At 37.1% G+C, this 15540-nt stretch overlaps 1 protein-coding gene across 5 annotated transcripts in view; it reads left to right on the top strand.

Annotated features, from left to right (window-relative positions):
* Positions 1-14541, top strand: part of HYCC1 (hyccin PI4KA lipid kinase complex subunit 1) — a 124032-nt gene extending 109491 nt beyond the window's left edge. For 4 of the 5 annotated variants that reach the window (XM_074195462.1, XM_074195458.1, XM_074195459.1 and 1 more), the window contains one exon: positions 10292-14541. In XM_074195462.1, the coding sequence (XP_074051563.1) occupies positions 10292-10866 (575 nt within the window). In that variant the 3' untranslated portion in view covers positions 10867-14541. Of the gene's footprint in view, positions 1-9142; positions 9439-10291 lie in introns of all 5 variants that reach the window. The other variant, XM_074195463.1, reaches the window with a different exon arrangement.
* Positions 14542-15540: the final 999 nt, after the last annotated feature.

Raw genomic sequence — 15540 nt, 5'->3', positions numbered from 1 at the left:
TGATCACCTCAGGAAAGAGATCCCAAAAGATAAACTTCAAGGAACACTATAACCAAATTACAGAACTATCAGGTCAAGGAAAAAATACTGCAGGAGGCTTGTAAGAAGCAATTTAAATATGGGGAGCCAATCAGGCTTACATAGGACTTAGTAACCACACCATGATATATTCTAGAAGGCAAAGGAACAGAATTATCTACCCAGAAAAATTAAACATACCATTTCAAGGGCGGGGGGGGGGAATGATCATTCAGTGAAATAGCTTTAATAAGAAGGTCAGAATTGAAGAAAAAATTGATCTCCAATATCAAGTCCCAAGGGTAGTCTAAAAATGGGAAAAGGAAGACAAAAACATAAAGGATTCAGTGGAGCTGAACCATTTATATCTCTGAATGGAAAGATGATACCTCTTGTACAGCTTGAAGGAATATATGTAGATGGGGTACAGGTATAAGGTAGATCTGAAGGAATGACAAAAAATAATTAAGGACTGAGAAAGAGGAGTACTCTGGGGAAGAAGGAAAGATAAATTATTTCACATAAAACAGTACAACAAAACCTGTTATAGTGGAGGGAAAGATGGGAGTGTGAACAGTGAGCATTCCTTGAAACTAACTCTCATCAGTATTGACTCAAAGAGGAAATACTATACACAATCAGTGGAATATAGAAATCTATCTTACAAGACGGGAAAGTAGGAAGGGAGATGATTAAGTCAAGGGAGTGAGGTGGGAAGGAGAAACTGAACAAGAGAAGGCAGACCAAGGAGGTAGCAGACAGAAGCAAAACACTGTTGAGGAGGGAAAGGATGAAGGGAGAGAGAGAGAGAGAGAGAGAGAGAGAGAGAACAAACTGAAGGAAAATAGTAATCAAACCTATGAATGTGAATGAGATGAACTCTTCCTATAAAATAAAAAAACAGATAGCAGAGTAGATCAAAAACCAGAATCCTACAATATGTTGTTTACAAGAAATAGACTTAAAGCAGAGATGTACATTGTAAAGTAAGGGCCTGTAGCAGATTCTCATGTACACTTCAGCTGAAGTTAAAAAAAAGCAAGGGTAGCAATCCTGATTCCAGATAAAGCAAAAGCAGAAATAGATCTCAGTAGGTTGTTTTTTTGTTTTTTTTTTTGTTTTTGCAAGGCAAACGGGGTTAAGTGGCTTGCCCAAGGCCACACAGCTAGGTAATTATTAAGTGTCTGAGACCAGATTTGAACCCATGTACTCCTGACTCCAGGGCCGGTACTTTATGCACTACGCCACCTAGCTGCCCCTAACATCCAAATTCTTAAAGGAGAAGTTAAGTGAATTACAATGATCAAATAAGAAATTGAGAACATTATGAAGTATAAAATAGCTATTTTGATTATATTAAAATGCTTTTGTACAAACAAAACCAATGCAACCCAGATTAGAGGGAAAGCAGAAATTTAGAAAACAATTTTATAGTAAGTGTCTCCAATAAAGGCCTTATTTCTCAAAAATATAGATAACTGAGTTAAATTTAAAAGAATATAAGCAATTCCCCAATTAATAAATGGTCAAACTATATGAACAGGCAGTTTTCAGATGAAGAAATCAAAGCTATCCATAATCATATGAAGGAGTGCTTTAAATAATTTTTGATTAGAGAAATGTGAATTAAACTAAATTTAAAAAAAATTAAATTCTGAGGTATACCACCTTACTCCTCTCAGATTGGCTAATATGAAAAATAAGAAAAACAATAAATGGTGGGGAGGATGTGGGAAATTTAAGACACTAATGCACCTTTAGGGGAGTTGTGAACTGATCCAACAATTTTGGAATGCAGATTGGAACTCTGCAACCAAACTGCATGTCCTGTTGATTTAGCAGTTCCACTACTAGGACTGTATCCCAGTGAGATCATAAAAAAGGGGGAAAGACTCAATATGTGTAAAAATATTTCCTTTTCATGGTTTAAAATATTGGAAATTGAGGGGATGTCCATCAATTGAGGAATGGCTGAACAAGCTATGATAATATGAATGTAATGGAATATTATTGTGCAATAAGAAAGGATGAACAGGCAGATTTCAGAAAAACCTAGAAAGACTTGTATGAACTGATACAAATTGAAATGAACAGAACCAGGAAAACGTCATATACAGTATCAGCAGTTCTGTGTGATTATCAGCCATGAATAACTCAGTTCTTTTCAGTATGACAGTTAAGACAAATTCAAAGGCCTCACAAAGGAAAATGCTATCCACATCCAGGTAAAGAACTGCTAGACTCTGAATGCAAATTGAAGCAATCGTTTTTCACTTATTTTATTATTTTTTATGGATTTTTTCTTTTGATCTGTTTCTTTCACATCTGTGACTAATATGGAAATGTTTTACTTGATAGCACATGTATAACCTATATTAAATTACCTATCATTTTAGGAAGAGGGGAGGGAAGAGAGAGAGAGAGAGAAAAAAATTTTGGAGCTAAAAATCTTGTAAAAATGAATGCAAATATTATCTTGACACATATTTGGGGGAAAATAAAATATTAAAATAAAAGAATCTTGCTCATATATGTAAATATAAATATATCTATAAATATAAAATTAACGAGATTAAATTAACAGGATGATAATAACAGAATTACTCTGTTTATGTCCCTTTCTGTACTACATTTTGTTTTCTTTGGTAAGGTTTTAAAAAAAAGCATTGATGCCCTTTTCCTCATCATCATCCAATCACTAACCCAACATCTCTTACCCCACCCCCAGTTGAAGCTTCCCATCATAACAACATGCCTAGTCAAGTAAAACAAATCAACATGTGGTCATGTCAAAAATTTGTCTTATGGCACACCTCTATCCTGGCCCCTCTCCTCTCTGCTAATTTGTTGTTTTTTGGAAATTAGGATGGGTCATTGCTGTGATCAGCAATCTTTCAGTCATTTCCCTTCATGTTATCATTGCAGTCATTGCTTAATTTGTTGTTTGGTTCTGCTTATTCCACTCTGTATTAATTCACACAAGTAAAACAATTTTTTCTGTATTTCTGAACCCATGAATTTCATCATTTCTTTTGCTTCAAAGAGACAAATCAATGAGATTTATTAAATGCTTTCTATGTGCCATTCATAAGCCAGTTTATTCTACAGGAAAACTCCAACCTTTCTTAATTCTAGTGCCTTTCTTTAGTGATGACTTTCCATTTGCCCTGTCTGTAGCTGATATTTACTTTTATTGGTTTGCTTGTTGTTTTTCCCATTAGTCTGTGCATTCTTTTTGAGACCAGGGATTGTCTTTTTTTCTCTCTTTATATCTCTGTTGCTTCACACATGGCCTGATGCCCAGTAGGTGATTAGTAAATGTTTATTGATTGACTGACTCTTCAGCTTTTCCTCAACTGATGTGAATTTAGTTTCTATTTGTTTCCTTTGTGTAGTTATGACCAATGCCTTTTTTTCTTTGAAGAAATATATTTTTCTCAGTTCAACTCAAGGAGCATTTATTAAATGCCTATTTGGGAGGGGCTATGGAGTCAAGATTATGGAATAGAGGCAATCCAGTTGAACTCTGAACTTTCCCTCCAAACAATTTTAAAATAACCCTAACCCTCAAATCAAATTTTGGAGCAGCAGAGCCAGGAAAGGTCAGAGTAAGACCAGTCTAAGAGGTTGGTAGGAGAAATCTGTGATACCAAGGTCTGTCCAGAGCCTACATACATGTGTCAGCAAGAGCAGCCATAGTAAGATCTCAGCTTAGGAAATGACAAGGGATCAGACAGCTGCTTAGAAAGAGATTGCAGGTGATCTTTTGCTGTAGCTAGGTACAGCTGACACTGATTGGTAGCTCTGTTTCTCATATTCAGTTCTAGTAGCAGTCCCAGGGCAGAAAGGAATACTGGGGGGGTGGAGGGGAGTGATGAGGCTTATTAAACACAAAGGAGCAAGGGTACTGTTTGCAGTTCTAAAAGAGAGCACAAGGGCTTGTGGCTACAAGAACCCCTGGTCCTTTGCTAGATAAAGACCAGAGTGCAGATAAAGAAGCACCAGAAACTTTCAGACACCTGAACTAACTCTAATTATAACAGCATGAAAAAGCAAGCTTAGGATACTCCAGGGTGAACTTAGAGCTCAATTTTAACATACAGCCAAAAGTCAAGAAATTGAAAAATGAGCAAGCAGTAAAAGAACTTAACTATAAAAACTTAATGTAGTAGTAGGAAAGACTAAACTCAGAAGAAGACACTATGTTTGATAACAGCCATGAACAAAACCTCAGAGAGAAAGTTAATTGGACTCAAGCCCAACAAGAATTCCTGAAGCACTAAAGAAAAAGCTAAGAGTGGCAGAGGGAAAATTGGGGAAGAAATGAGAGCAATTGCAAGAAAATTATGAAAAAAAATATTAGCAGCTTGCCATAATTTTTTTTGGAAAAATAACACCTTAAAAAACCAGAATTGGCTTAATGGTAAAAGAAACAAAAATTCACTGGAGAAAAGAACTCCTTAAAAAGAAAAATAGGCCAAATAGAAAAGGAAGAACCGAATCTTACTGAAGAAAATAATTTCTTAAAAATTAGAATTAGGCAGGTGGAAACTAATGATTCAATGAAATCTCAAAAACCAATAAAATAAAGGCAAAAGAATGAAAAAAAATTACAAGAAAATGTTCATTGTCTTATTGGAAAACAACTGACTTTTGAAATATAGATCAAGGAAAATAATTTAAGAATTATTGAACTACCTGAAAATTGTGATCAAAGAAAGATCCTAGACATCATATTTCTAAAATTTATTATGGAAAATCACTGATATCTTAATTTTTAAAATTGAAGTTGAAAGAATCCATCTATCATCATCTCTATAAATGAAAATTCCTAGGAGTATTAAACCTTATCCCAGAGCTTTCAGGTCATCAAAGAGAAAAATATTTCAAGCTGCCAGAAAGAAGCAATTCAAATATTGTGGAGCCATAGTCAGGATCAGACAAGATTTATAGCTTCTATTTTTAAAAGAGCAGAGAGCTTGGAATATAATATTCCAGAAGGTAAAGAAATTGGGATTACAACCAAGTATACTCTACCTAGCAAAACTGAGTATAATCCTTCAGGGATATTTAATGAAATAGAGGACTTTCAAGCATTCCTGATGAAAAGATCAGAGCTGAATAGAAATTTTGAAATTCAAATACAAGACTCAAGAGAAGCATTAAAAGGTAAACATGAAAGAGTAATCTTAATAAAGTTAAATGGTTTACATTCTTATATGGGAAGATGATGCATGTAATTTCTAAGAATGTCATTATTATTAGGGCAGTTAAAAGAAGTTTACATTGAGGGCATGACTGTGAATTGATTATTCTGGGATGATCTTCCAAAAAACAAATGGCTGAGAAGAGATAGTACTGGGAGAAAGGGGAAGAGGGAGATAGAAGGAGAAAAAATTTTTCTCATACACAGGAAGTATACCAGGAAGAGCTTTTCACAATAGAGGAGAAAATAGGGGGAGGGGCATAATGGGCACAAAAATGTTTGAACCTCACTTTCATCAGAAGTGGTTCAAACAGAAATGTAACTTACTCAGTAGGGAAATAGGAAAGGAATGGATAAGAGAAAGAGGACAGATTATGGGAAGCAGTAGTTGGAGAACCAAAATAGACTTGAAGAGGGACAACATAAAAAGAGAGAGGGAAGCTGAAACAAGAAAATTAGGTAGGGGGAAATATATAGTTAGTAATCACAACTGTGAATGTGAATGACTTGAACTCACTCATAAAACAAAGGCAGATAACAGAATCCAATGATATGTATTTATAAGAGATGTACTTTGAACAAAAAGATACACCCAGAGTTAAAATGAAGGGTTGAAGCAGAATCTGTTATGCTTCAGTTGAAATTTAAAAAAGGCAATGATAGCAATCAGGATCTCAGACAAAGCAAAGGCCCAAACAGACTTAATTAAAAGGGGATAATCAGGGAAACTACATTTTGCTAAAAGTTACTGTAGACCATGACAATATCAAAAGAAATTACGGTTTCTCTGATAAAAAGTCTCATTTCTCAAATATATACTGAGTATAGAATTAAGTCAAATTTATAAAAAGAAGAGCCATTCCCCAATTGATAATTATAAACAAATGGTTTTCAAAAGAAATCAGAACTATTTATAGTCATATGAAAAAAATGCTCTAAATCACTATTGATAAGAAAATGGTGAATTTTAACACTTCTAGTAACACTTCTTTTTTAGGTTTTTTTTTCTTTTTTGCAAGGCAATGGGGTTAAGTGGCTTGCCCAAGGCCATGAAGCTAGGTAATTATTAAGTGTCTGAGACCAGATTTAAACTCAGGGCTGGTGCTCTATCCACGGCACCACCTAGCCACCCCCTAATTTTAACACTTCTGAGGTATCACCTCACACCTAGAAGAAATGATAAATACTGGAAGGAATGAGGAAAAATGACCTATATGTACAGAAATATTTAGAACAGTTCTTTTTGGGGGACTAAAGAATTGGAAATCAAGGAGAAGTTCATCAATTGGGGAATGGCTGAACAAGTTATGGCATATGATTGTAATGGAGTGTTCTTGTGTTGTGGGAAATGACAGGGAGGTGGTTTCAGAAAAACATGACAAGATCTATGTGAACTGATGCAAAGTGAAGTAAGAAGAACTGGGAGATCATTTTGCACAGTAACAACAATGGTGTAATGATGTTCAACTATGAAAGACTTGGCTACTCTGATCAATGCAGTGATCCAAGACAGTTCCAAAGGATTGATGATGAAAAATGCTATCCACCTCCAGAGAAAGAATTGATGAACTCTTGAGTATAAATTGAATTTTCTTTATTTTCTTTGCTTTTTAAAAAAATATGGCTATTGGGGAAATACATTTTTCATGATTTCACATGTATAATTAAGATCATATTGCTTTCCTTCTGAAAGGCATGGGGTGGAAGGGAAGAAGAGATTTTGGAACTCAAAACAAAAGCATGCTAAAAATAAATAAAAAATTAAAAAAAAATTTAAAAAGCATTACCATTTCAGGGGCAGCTAGGTGGCACAGTGGATGGGGATCGCCCCTGGAGTCAGGAGGACCTGAGTTCAAATCTGACCTCAGACACTTAATAATTACCTAGCTGTGTGACCTTGGGCAAGTCACTTAACCCCATTGCTTTGCCAAAAAAAAAAGCATTACCATTTCAAAAATAGTTAAGGCCTCTTTGTGCCCCCAATTTCATCATTTCATTATTTCCCATGTACATTTTTCATTTAGGTAGATATTTGTATAGAAAAACATCTGAATTTTCATGTTTCTGCTTATAAATTAACTTCATTGGTGGGTTTAATAAGGGTTCTTCTCCTTTTTTTCTGATCTTTAGCTTTGTACCTATAATTGTAGTCAACAATTAAGGTATTTGGTAATACCCTCCTCCATATCTCATTAACTTTTGTTAAAAATTGAACATTTTCACCTTTAAGTCATTATCAAATTATCATTCGTAATTCAATTTGGGATCAATTTTTAAATGACAGTCATCTCAGGTGCCTAAAAGAAGCTTTATTTGGCCTTATAGCCTATTTAGCCAAACTGACTTAGTTAACTTTTTAAGAAATACTGAACAATATTATTTATATCTGTTGAAGAAGTCTGGTTTGTATGGTGGGGGAGAGAATGCAAAGATTTGTCCATAATATATGATCTTACATATGTCTATAATGGTCTTAACTAATCTCATTTCCATTTCTTTGCCTGTTAGATTTTGTTATTGTTTAAATTCATTATGTTTGGATAATTTGCTCTTGTAACCTAATATTTCACATTGGGGATGGAAGGGTATATTGCCACTTATGTTGACAGCTCTGGCCTTTACCTGATACAACTATAGTGGCCAGTGTAGGTTTAAACTCCATGGAATTGGCTGTGCTATCTCAGTGTGAGTAAGACCTTCTCATCATTACTGTCACGTAGTGGTCTGCAGGGCCTCCATCCTCACAAGGATTTGTTATAAACTCTTAGGCAGCTATTGTGACTCCCAGAAGGCCTGATTATACTTTTTGAAAGGTAATGCAATGAACCCCTTAACATACTATAGGTTTCAGAACAAATATTGTCCATTTATGTTGGAACACAAACCAAATAGAATTATATGGAGACAGTTTTAAGAATCCCTTACATTAAAGAAAAGTGACTAACACTACAACAGGACTAGGGTGCTGAAAACATGGGAGGGCAGGGTTGGAGAAAAGGAGCTTTGGGCTTGTGCTAAACACACTGATGGCGAGGTTTCCTAGCACCCTGGAGAGATTATTTTTAAGGAAAAACAGTTTATATGATGAATGAGACTTGAACATGAAGAAGTCAGAGAGCCAAACTTATCTGTAGATTTTAGCTCCTTCTATCAGTGTATCTCTTACAATTGTTTACTGAACCTCCTTTACATTCTTCTCAGGTGTTTACAATGATTATTAAAATATATTGAAATGGGGACCAGGCCCTCTAATGTATCTTGCCTTTTTTTCAAAAGCAAGCTATATATAGGGTATAAATAGAAAGTTTCTATGAAATCAAAGAAAATTAAGAAGTGAGGCAACAGTAGTTTAAGAAATTATTGAGAACAGTAAACTTTTTAAGGAGGCTGCTTGGGAGATCAGTTCCCAGCTGTGTGATATTAGAAAAGTCACTTCACCTTCTCTGGGCCCCAAGCTCCTTCCAATGAAAGGCATCTCATGAGGTAACCCCTGAGCTCTCCTCCATTTCTTAGTTTGATCCTGGCCCCCATGGCTCTGTTTTAAGAGCCAGTGCATGAAGTTGTGTTTTCTAAAAGCCCAGAAGAAGAGTTAGTGATTTAGGTTTAGGTGGCCACTGGAAGTTTCAAAGCAATTGTAATTCCATTTGGGCTTTTAAAAGTCCTCCTCCTCTGTGTTCACCATGCACTTATCCTTTGAGTGTTTGTCCTAAAGCTGCGAGAATGTGATGCTGTGTCTGAGCTACATTTCCCATCGTGTTTGGTGCTGCCAGAGTCCTGAGAATCACAAGTTGGCTGCACAACCCGGTTCACCAGCCCACAGGCATCCAGCTTCTGTTTGGCCTCTTTTGTTTTTCTCGTTCTGCATTTTTGTGTTGTTTGTTTGCTGCCATCATTTTGTCTTATCATCTTCCATTCTAGAGCAAGATGACAACAGTAATGACTCTGCTGACCTGGGCGTGTTGGTCATACCTGAGCTTAGTGTCACAAAGGTGGCTGGAGACAGACCCGGGAATGGGGAAAAAGGCAAAGCCCTGGGAGAGTGTGATGCCCAGCATTTACAGGGTGGGCAGGAAACAGCCCTAGACCCTAGAGCTGAGAGCAAAGGCTTGCCAGAGCTCAGGAGGCAAAAGTCTGTGAGGAGAGTGATGGAGGATGGACTGACCCCGCCCGGCCGAGGGCCGCTTTAGCCGAGGGCTTTCTAGCTGCCCTCCAAGGTACCCGCCTGGTGGCGAGGGCACTGCTGCATGCTGGAGAAGATTGGCACAGGCACACACATGTTGCATGTCCTCCACTAAAAATGAAAATGCATGGATCAGACCCAGCACCTTTCCCCTGAATCTGCACAGTACTTAGAAGAGTCAGACCTGTTTTAGCTAGCCTAACTTGTGAGGAAAAACATGGGCAGAAATGACTAGAAAGTCATCATTCTCTGCTTTCCATTTTCAACATTGAGATGGAGGCTCTCTCTTTCAAGTGATAACATTCTTTAGGTATATCCAGGCTCTTCCTTCACTAATGGAGGGAAATTTAAAATCAAAAACATGACTCTGATTTTTATTGTTCAGACTGTATTTGATATCCCAAACTAGTGACAAAGCCAAACTTAACTGACTTGCCCATTTTTTCAATCTTTAACTGAAATATTTGTTGAAAGTATAAGAAAGGAGACTGGGAATTTTGAAGCTTTGATAATGCTAGTATATGCATTAATAGGACTTTTGCCCCTTGTTTTCCTTGTGATATTTTGCTAATCTTTTCTAATCTTTTGCATGAATTGTAGGAGATATCTGTCTCAAAATCCCATGGAGTGTGATAATAGCATGCCTGTTTTGCTTTTGTGTTGAATACATCCATAATTACTATGATTTCAGTCCCATAGACCATTTCCACAATGTAGTAGGATTGTGCTTGTTTTGATTCATTCTTTGAAATTTGCCTCTGTTATAGTCTGTTGCTTTAGGGATTTTACTAAAAACACTCAAATCTAAAATGATTTTTAAAAATTCATCACCTTGTGTGACTTACTGAATGCTAATGGATTTTTTTTATTGTTGTCTCTTTGTTTAGCTAATACAGATTTACCAGGCCAAGAGGAGCTAATGGAAATATCAGAAGTTGATGAAGGATTTTGTTCCAGGGCTACATCTAGCACCAGCCAGGCTGCCTTATCAAACACTAGCACCACCAGCAAGACCAATTTAGGAAAGAATCCACGAAGGTCCGGAGGAAGCAGAACTGGAGGAAAAGAAAAAGAAACCTCTGGCGAATCGGGCAGAGAACACTCAGCTCGAAAACAAAACCCCAGAGCCCTGAGTGAGAATCTTGAGCTGCTGTCTCTGAAGAGGCTCACTCTGACCACCAGCCAGTCTCTGCCCAAGCCTGGCAACCACAGCCTGGCCAGGACTGCCTCCACTGTCTTCAGCAAGTCTTTTGAACACGTCAGTGGTGGCACTGTCCCCTACAACCCAGGCACTGCAGGCAGTGGAGGAACAGGGACAGATGCCAATAGATTTTCTGCTTGCAGCCTACAAGAGGAAAAGCTGATTTATATCTCTGAAAGAACTGAGCCACAAGTTCCAGTTAAACATCCACCCAGTCAACAGAGACCTCCCAGCATCAGCATCACCCTGTCAACTGATTAGCATCTGAGGCACATCCCCACATAAGCAGTGAATTGGGAGGTTTCCTTTCCTTTCCTGTCCTTCATCCCTGTTTTTGACAAGAACTCACAGATGTCTTAAATTCTGGAAGTCAGCTGGAATGGCAGGCAGTGACTAGATTGCAATGAGTTAAAAATGTAGTTTGGCTTTTCCTTGGCTGTGCTCCCTTCTCCCTGGCTCCCACAGCTTGAGGATCATCTCATCGGTCCCCGAGGAAGACAGGTTCCAGTTCTTGCAGGTTGTCTAGCCATGTGGTGGGGAGGCTGACTCTTTTTGTTAGTTGTATTATGATCTTTGTAGAGGAACAACTTCCACAGATGTTATTTCTGGTTGATAAAAAGATGAGGCACCATTTTGGGGATTCTATTCTACAAAACCATTAGTCCTGTGAGAAACCATGCATGTGTGAGGGACAGCATTGAGGAAAATATCTCTATCAGTTGGGACCAGAGCTTGATCAGAAGCCTGGGGACTGGGTGTATTGTTTGATTCAGGGCCCACCCTGGAAGGTGAAGGAAACCTCTGCCATAGTTAGCACCTAGCATTGAGCTGGATACCATCTCTCTGACTGCCAGTTGCTTTGTTGTGTTTTCTGCTGCAGGTTGAGCAAGTAAACCCTTTCAGTTTCCTTTAAGTTGTTGTAGGCCCTGGAGCTCTCCTACTGTGGAAATTCCAGTTAGTTTGAACCTCTAGTTAGGAGAATGTCCTTCTGGAGATGACTGGAAAATCACTGTACATCTCATATCATTCCAGCAAAAAAAAAAAGAAAAAGAAAAGATATTAAATGTCAAGATAACTATCAATTTTTATTCCTGTATTGCATTAAGTTTCTATGCAAATAAAGAAGTTTAGATGTTAAAGTTTTACAGCTGCATAATGTCATGAAAGAAAATAAAGAACAAAAACTATAAGATCAAAAGATATTTATATAATTCTAATTACATGTAATTTAGCATTGCCATTTTTCCTGCTTTAGGCCCATGAATTTAAAATCACAACATAGGAACAAGAGGTTGCTTTGTGTTTCCTCTTACCTTCTTTTTTGTTCTGTTAACATTTTAGATAGTCCTTATGTTTATTTGAACAAAATTACCAAAATAGCCAGTTTCTTCCTAAAACTTTTTACCTGCTACTCTCAAGTCTCTTCCACTAAGAGTAAAATGTCATTCACATAATTTCTTGTTCCCTCTTTTTTCCCCTTAGATCCAAAGAAAAATAGACAGTGACTTAGGATGTTTTCTATATATAATCTTTCCTTAGTCATGGGTCAAAAATATGAAAAAAACCATATGTGGAGGATATCCATTAAAATGTTGATTTAGTAAAACTTAGGTCAAAAGTAAATCTGTTAAAACCAAAGCACAAACCTATGGCTCTCAGTTCAGAATGCCAAATTGACTTCATTATCAAGATTTGTTTTTTTTACAACTTGGGGAGAGTTCTTTGGGTCTGTGGAGCAGCTGACCAGTAGAAGGGGTGAAGGCCAGGAAAACTCCTGGTGGCAAAGGTAGGATTTGTGTCCCTCAGTGAAGAGGTCTGGGAGCTGTTAGACATATTTGGCCACAATCATGGGCGATTCCCTCCCTATCTCTTCTGTAAGGAAACAAAGGTTGCAGGATTTTTTCCATAGTTGTCAGTATTAATATTCTTAAGTTTTTAGTCTTAATCTCAGCTTATTACTTGCATGGAGTCTCACAAGAGACATTTATGTAGATTAAGGGAAGTTTTGGTAGTTGGTACCCAAGCCTGCAAACTCTTAGAAAGCACTGAAGTAGTGAGGGGATGAAAATTGTGGGCTTGACATCAGTATTTTCATACAGTTATGAAACCTTTTCTTGGTGTTAGGGATAACAGTGAAAATCAGACACTAGATTAAAGACTAGTGTTTTTTCACCTTAGAATCTCAGTATTCAACCTCCTATTCTCTTGATATATCATGAAAAACTTGTTTGATAATAAAACAAAGAAAAATTTTCGAGTAATTTTAGTTACATTACATTTAGTTACATTACATTACATTACACCACATTTAACCTGTGGTGTAAAATGACACCACTGTAGCAATAATATAACACATGACAGCTGGGCAATGGTGATATTGATATGGGGGCATCGTTACAGAACCATATTTATAATTTTGTGCCCATAGGCTTTTTAACAACCAGAAAAGAAGCTGGTGAAAGATCTGATCTTGCCCCTGGCCACCCAGAATGACTCCAGAACAGTTCTGGTCCAGTCCATACAGATTTGGCAGTGAGGGGTTCCAGGAATATCCCTCCCCAACTGGACGCTCTCCTTCTACCTCAGCATGGGAGATCCCTGATAGTGAAAAAGTAAAGCATCTCTCTCTCCAATGGGAGACTCAAGAGAGCATCAGACAGCTTCTCTGAGCTGCTAGGAAGAATAGGATCTACCTGACACCCCAGAGAACTCAGGGGCTCCTGATGGGCCAGGGCAGAAGGATAGAGAGGGTTCCTATCAAGAGGAATTTAAGCCAAGGTGGGAGAGGGCTGATTCTCAGAGACACCTCACCTGGGAATCCTTGCTGGAGGTTGTTTTGGAAAAACAGTGGTTTTTTTAATCCTTTTAAATTAGGAAACATTTATCAGACATTAGTCATTTCTTAAACATCAATTTGAAATGTTTTCAGTAAAAAGAAATATATATTTGACAGTTAAGATCTATCCCAGTTTTAAGGGATTACATATTCTTTGGAAAAACAAAATGAAAGCATTAGCACTGTGTTCCCTTTTAGTAGTAGTCTGGAGCAGAAGGCTTTGCATATTGCAGTTCTGATGACTTCAGAGGACTAAGGATCGAGAAAGTGATGCTGTTTGACATTTGAACCTAGAAGCTGACTGGGAGTTCCCCTTTGTTGGAAGGGCACAACTTTGAAAAATACGTTACCACTGAGAGTCTGCATAGTTTGTATCTTCTTAACTACTCAAAAGAACATGTTTTGTGGCTTAAAAAATCTCACCGAATAGGTAGATAGGTGTTTTGTTATGTGGTCATTTGATTCTGAAGAGAAAATAATTTGTTGGCCTTTGTGTACTCTTGCTAAAGATGATAGTTTATAAAGAATGTGTGATGGGGCCTTCCCAGCCATGGGAAGAAAAAGGAAGATGACTTCTAATTGGGATGGATTTTTTTCCAGGCTTTCTTAGTGAAATTATGCTCTGTACTGTCCATTATTCATATCACTGTTAGAAGAACATTGGAATTCCCCATTAGGGTTATAAAGTATACTTTGCCTTTTTTTGTACTGTGTAATTCTTTTGTATTTTATAACAACTCCTTACCTACTAAGACTACATAGACCTTTGGACAAAGTGGAAAGTTGTGGCACTTCAATAGTAGAGGACTGGTTAGTCCAAGAGTGCACATACATTGATGTGAAGCTTTTTTAATTAGTCAGACTTGAGATCCTGTTTCTTCAAACTACTTTTTCATGTATAGTTTCTGTGGTACACCGCTTCCCTTGTTACTTTTTTTTTCTGATCATGTAGTAATGCTAACCTTTTCATAGTAAATATTTTGTTTTAATTGTATTATTGTATAGAGTTTACATTCCTGAAGAATAAACCACACGTTTGAATACTTTTTATGTGCTATTTACCTTTTTATGGCAATGAAAATAAACAGGAGTTTAGTTTTATGAAGTTTTTTATCTTGTGTGTTTTCCATATCCATATAAATAGTGCTTAATGTAGCAGGATGCTGCTACTAATAAGTAGGTTTTCATGAAATAAAAGTTGAAGTAAAATCTTGCTCCCAGATCATATAGGCATTATAAAAATCCATATTTCTGAAAATTAGTGAACCTTAAGGAAAATGGAAGGGAAGTGAAGAAGGGAATCTAGAGGAGCTGGGTTTAGCTGGAGAGCTAGTGTGAAGCCATTCATTGGGTGGTCTTAGGGAGAAGACAGATGGCAGAACTAATGTTCTGCCCTAGCAGACATGTCCTAGAAGGAGTCACACTTGTCTCAATCACAGAGTGTGAACTGCATGACCCCTGGACAATATTTAAAGTTGGGCGAGTCATTCTAAAAAAAACATGTACAATTAAGTCACTGTGTTTTCTGTCTTTGCATAATTTCCTTACATGTGTCTTTTTTCCCCCTAAGAGAATTGTAAATTCTTTTGAGTGCAGGGACCCTAATTTCTGACTTGATATCCCCATTTGCACAGTACTTTAACCAACATAGAGGCTCAATGCATTCTTTTCGGGTGGTTACAAGCAGAGGTGTGAGCCAATATTTTGTAGTTTGTATTCAATAGAAATTCTTCTAAAATGTCATTCTTGGACCTGGGTCTTTTGTGTTCTTAGAAATCTTATTCTTATGGAGAAATGAATGTGTATATCTAGAGACAACAGGAAACTTTGAAATAGGTACAACAGTCCTTTGTTAATAATATAGTAAAACTGTACTTTTATAAATTACCTTTTATCCAAAGAGCTAGAAGTAGTTTTATAACTACAATATATTTATCCTGGAAATAGCTCCCAGGAACAATTGAGTAAGGGGTAGACTGGTCAGCTGAAACATTTCTTATAATGGCCTTAAGAACAATTGTAACTTTTCCATATCAATATATTGCAAACCTCATGTCATTTTTCCAGGCAACAACAATGGAAGAGGAAGGGACTGAAGC

This window comes from Macrotis lagotis, chromosome 7 (assembly GCF_037893015.1).
Source record: "Macrotis lagotis isolate mMagLag1 chromosome 7, bilby.v1.9.chrom.fasta, whole genome shotgun sequence".
NCBI lineage: Eukaryota > Metazoa > Chordata > Mammalia > Peramelemorphia > Peramelidae > Macrotis > Macrotis lagotis.
The sequence above is the reverse complement of the archived record's forward strand: the minus strand, read 5'-3'. Positions and strand labels throughout refer to the sequence as shown.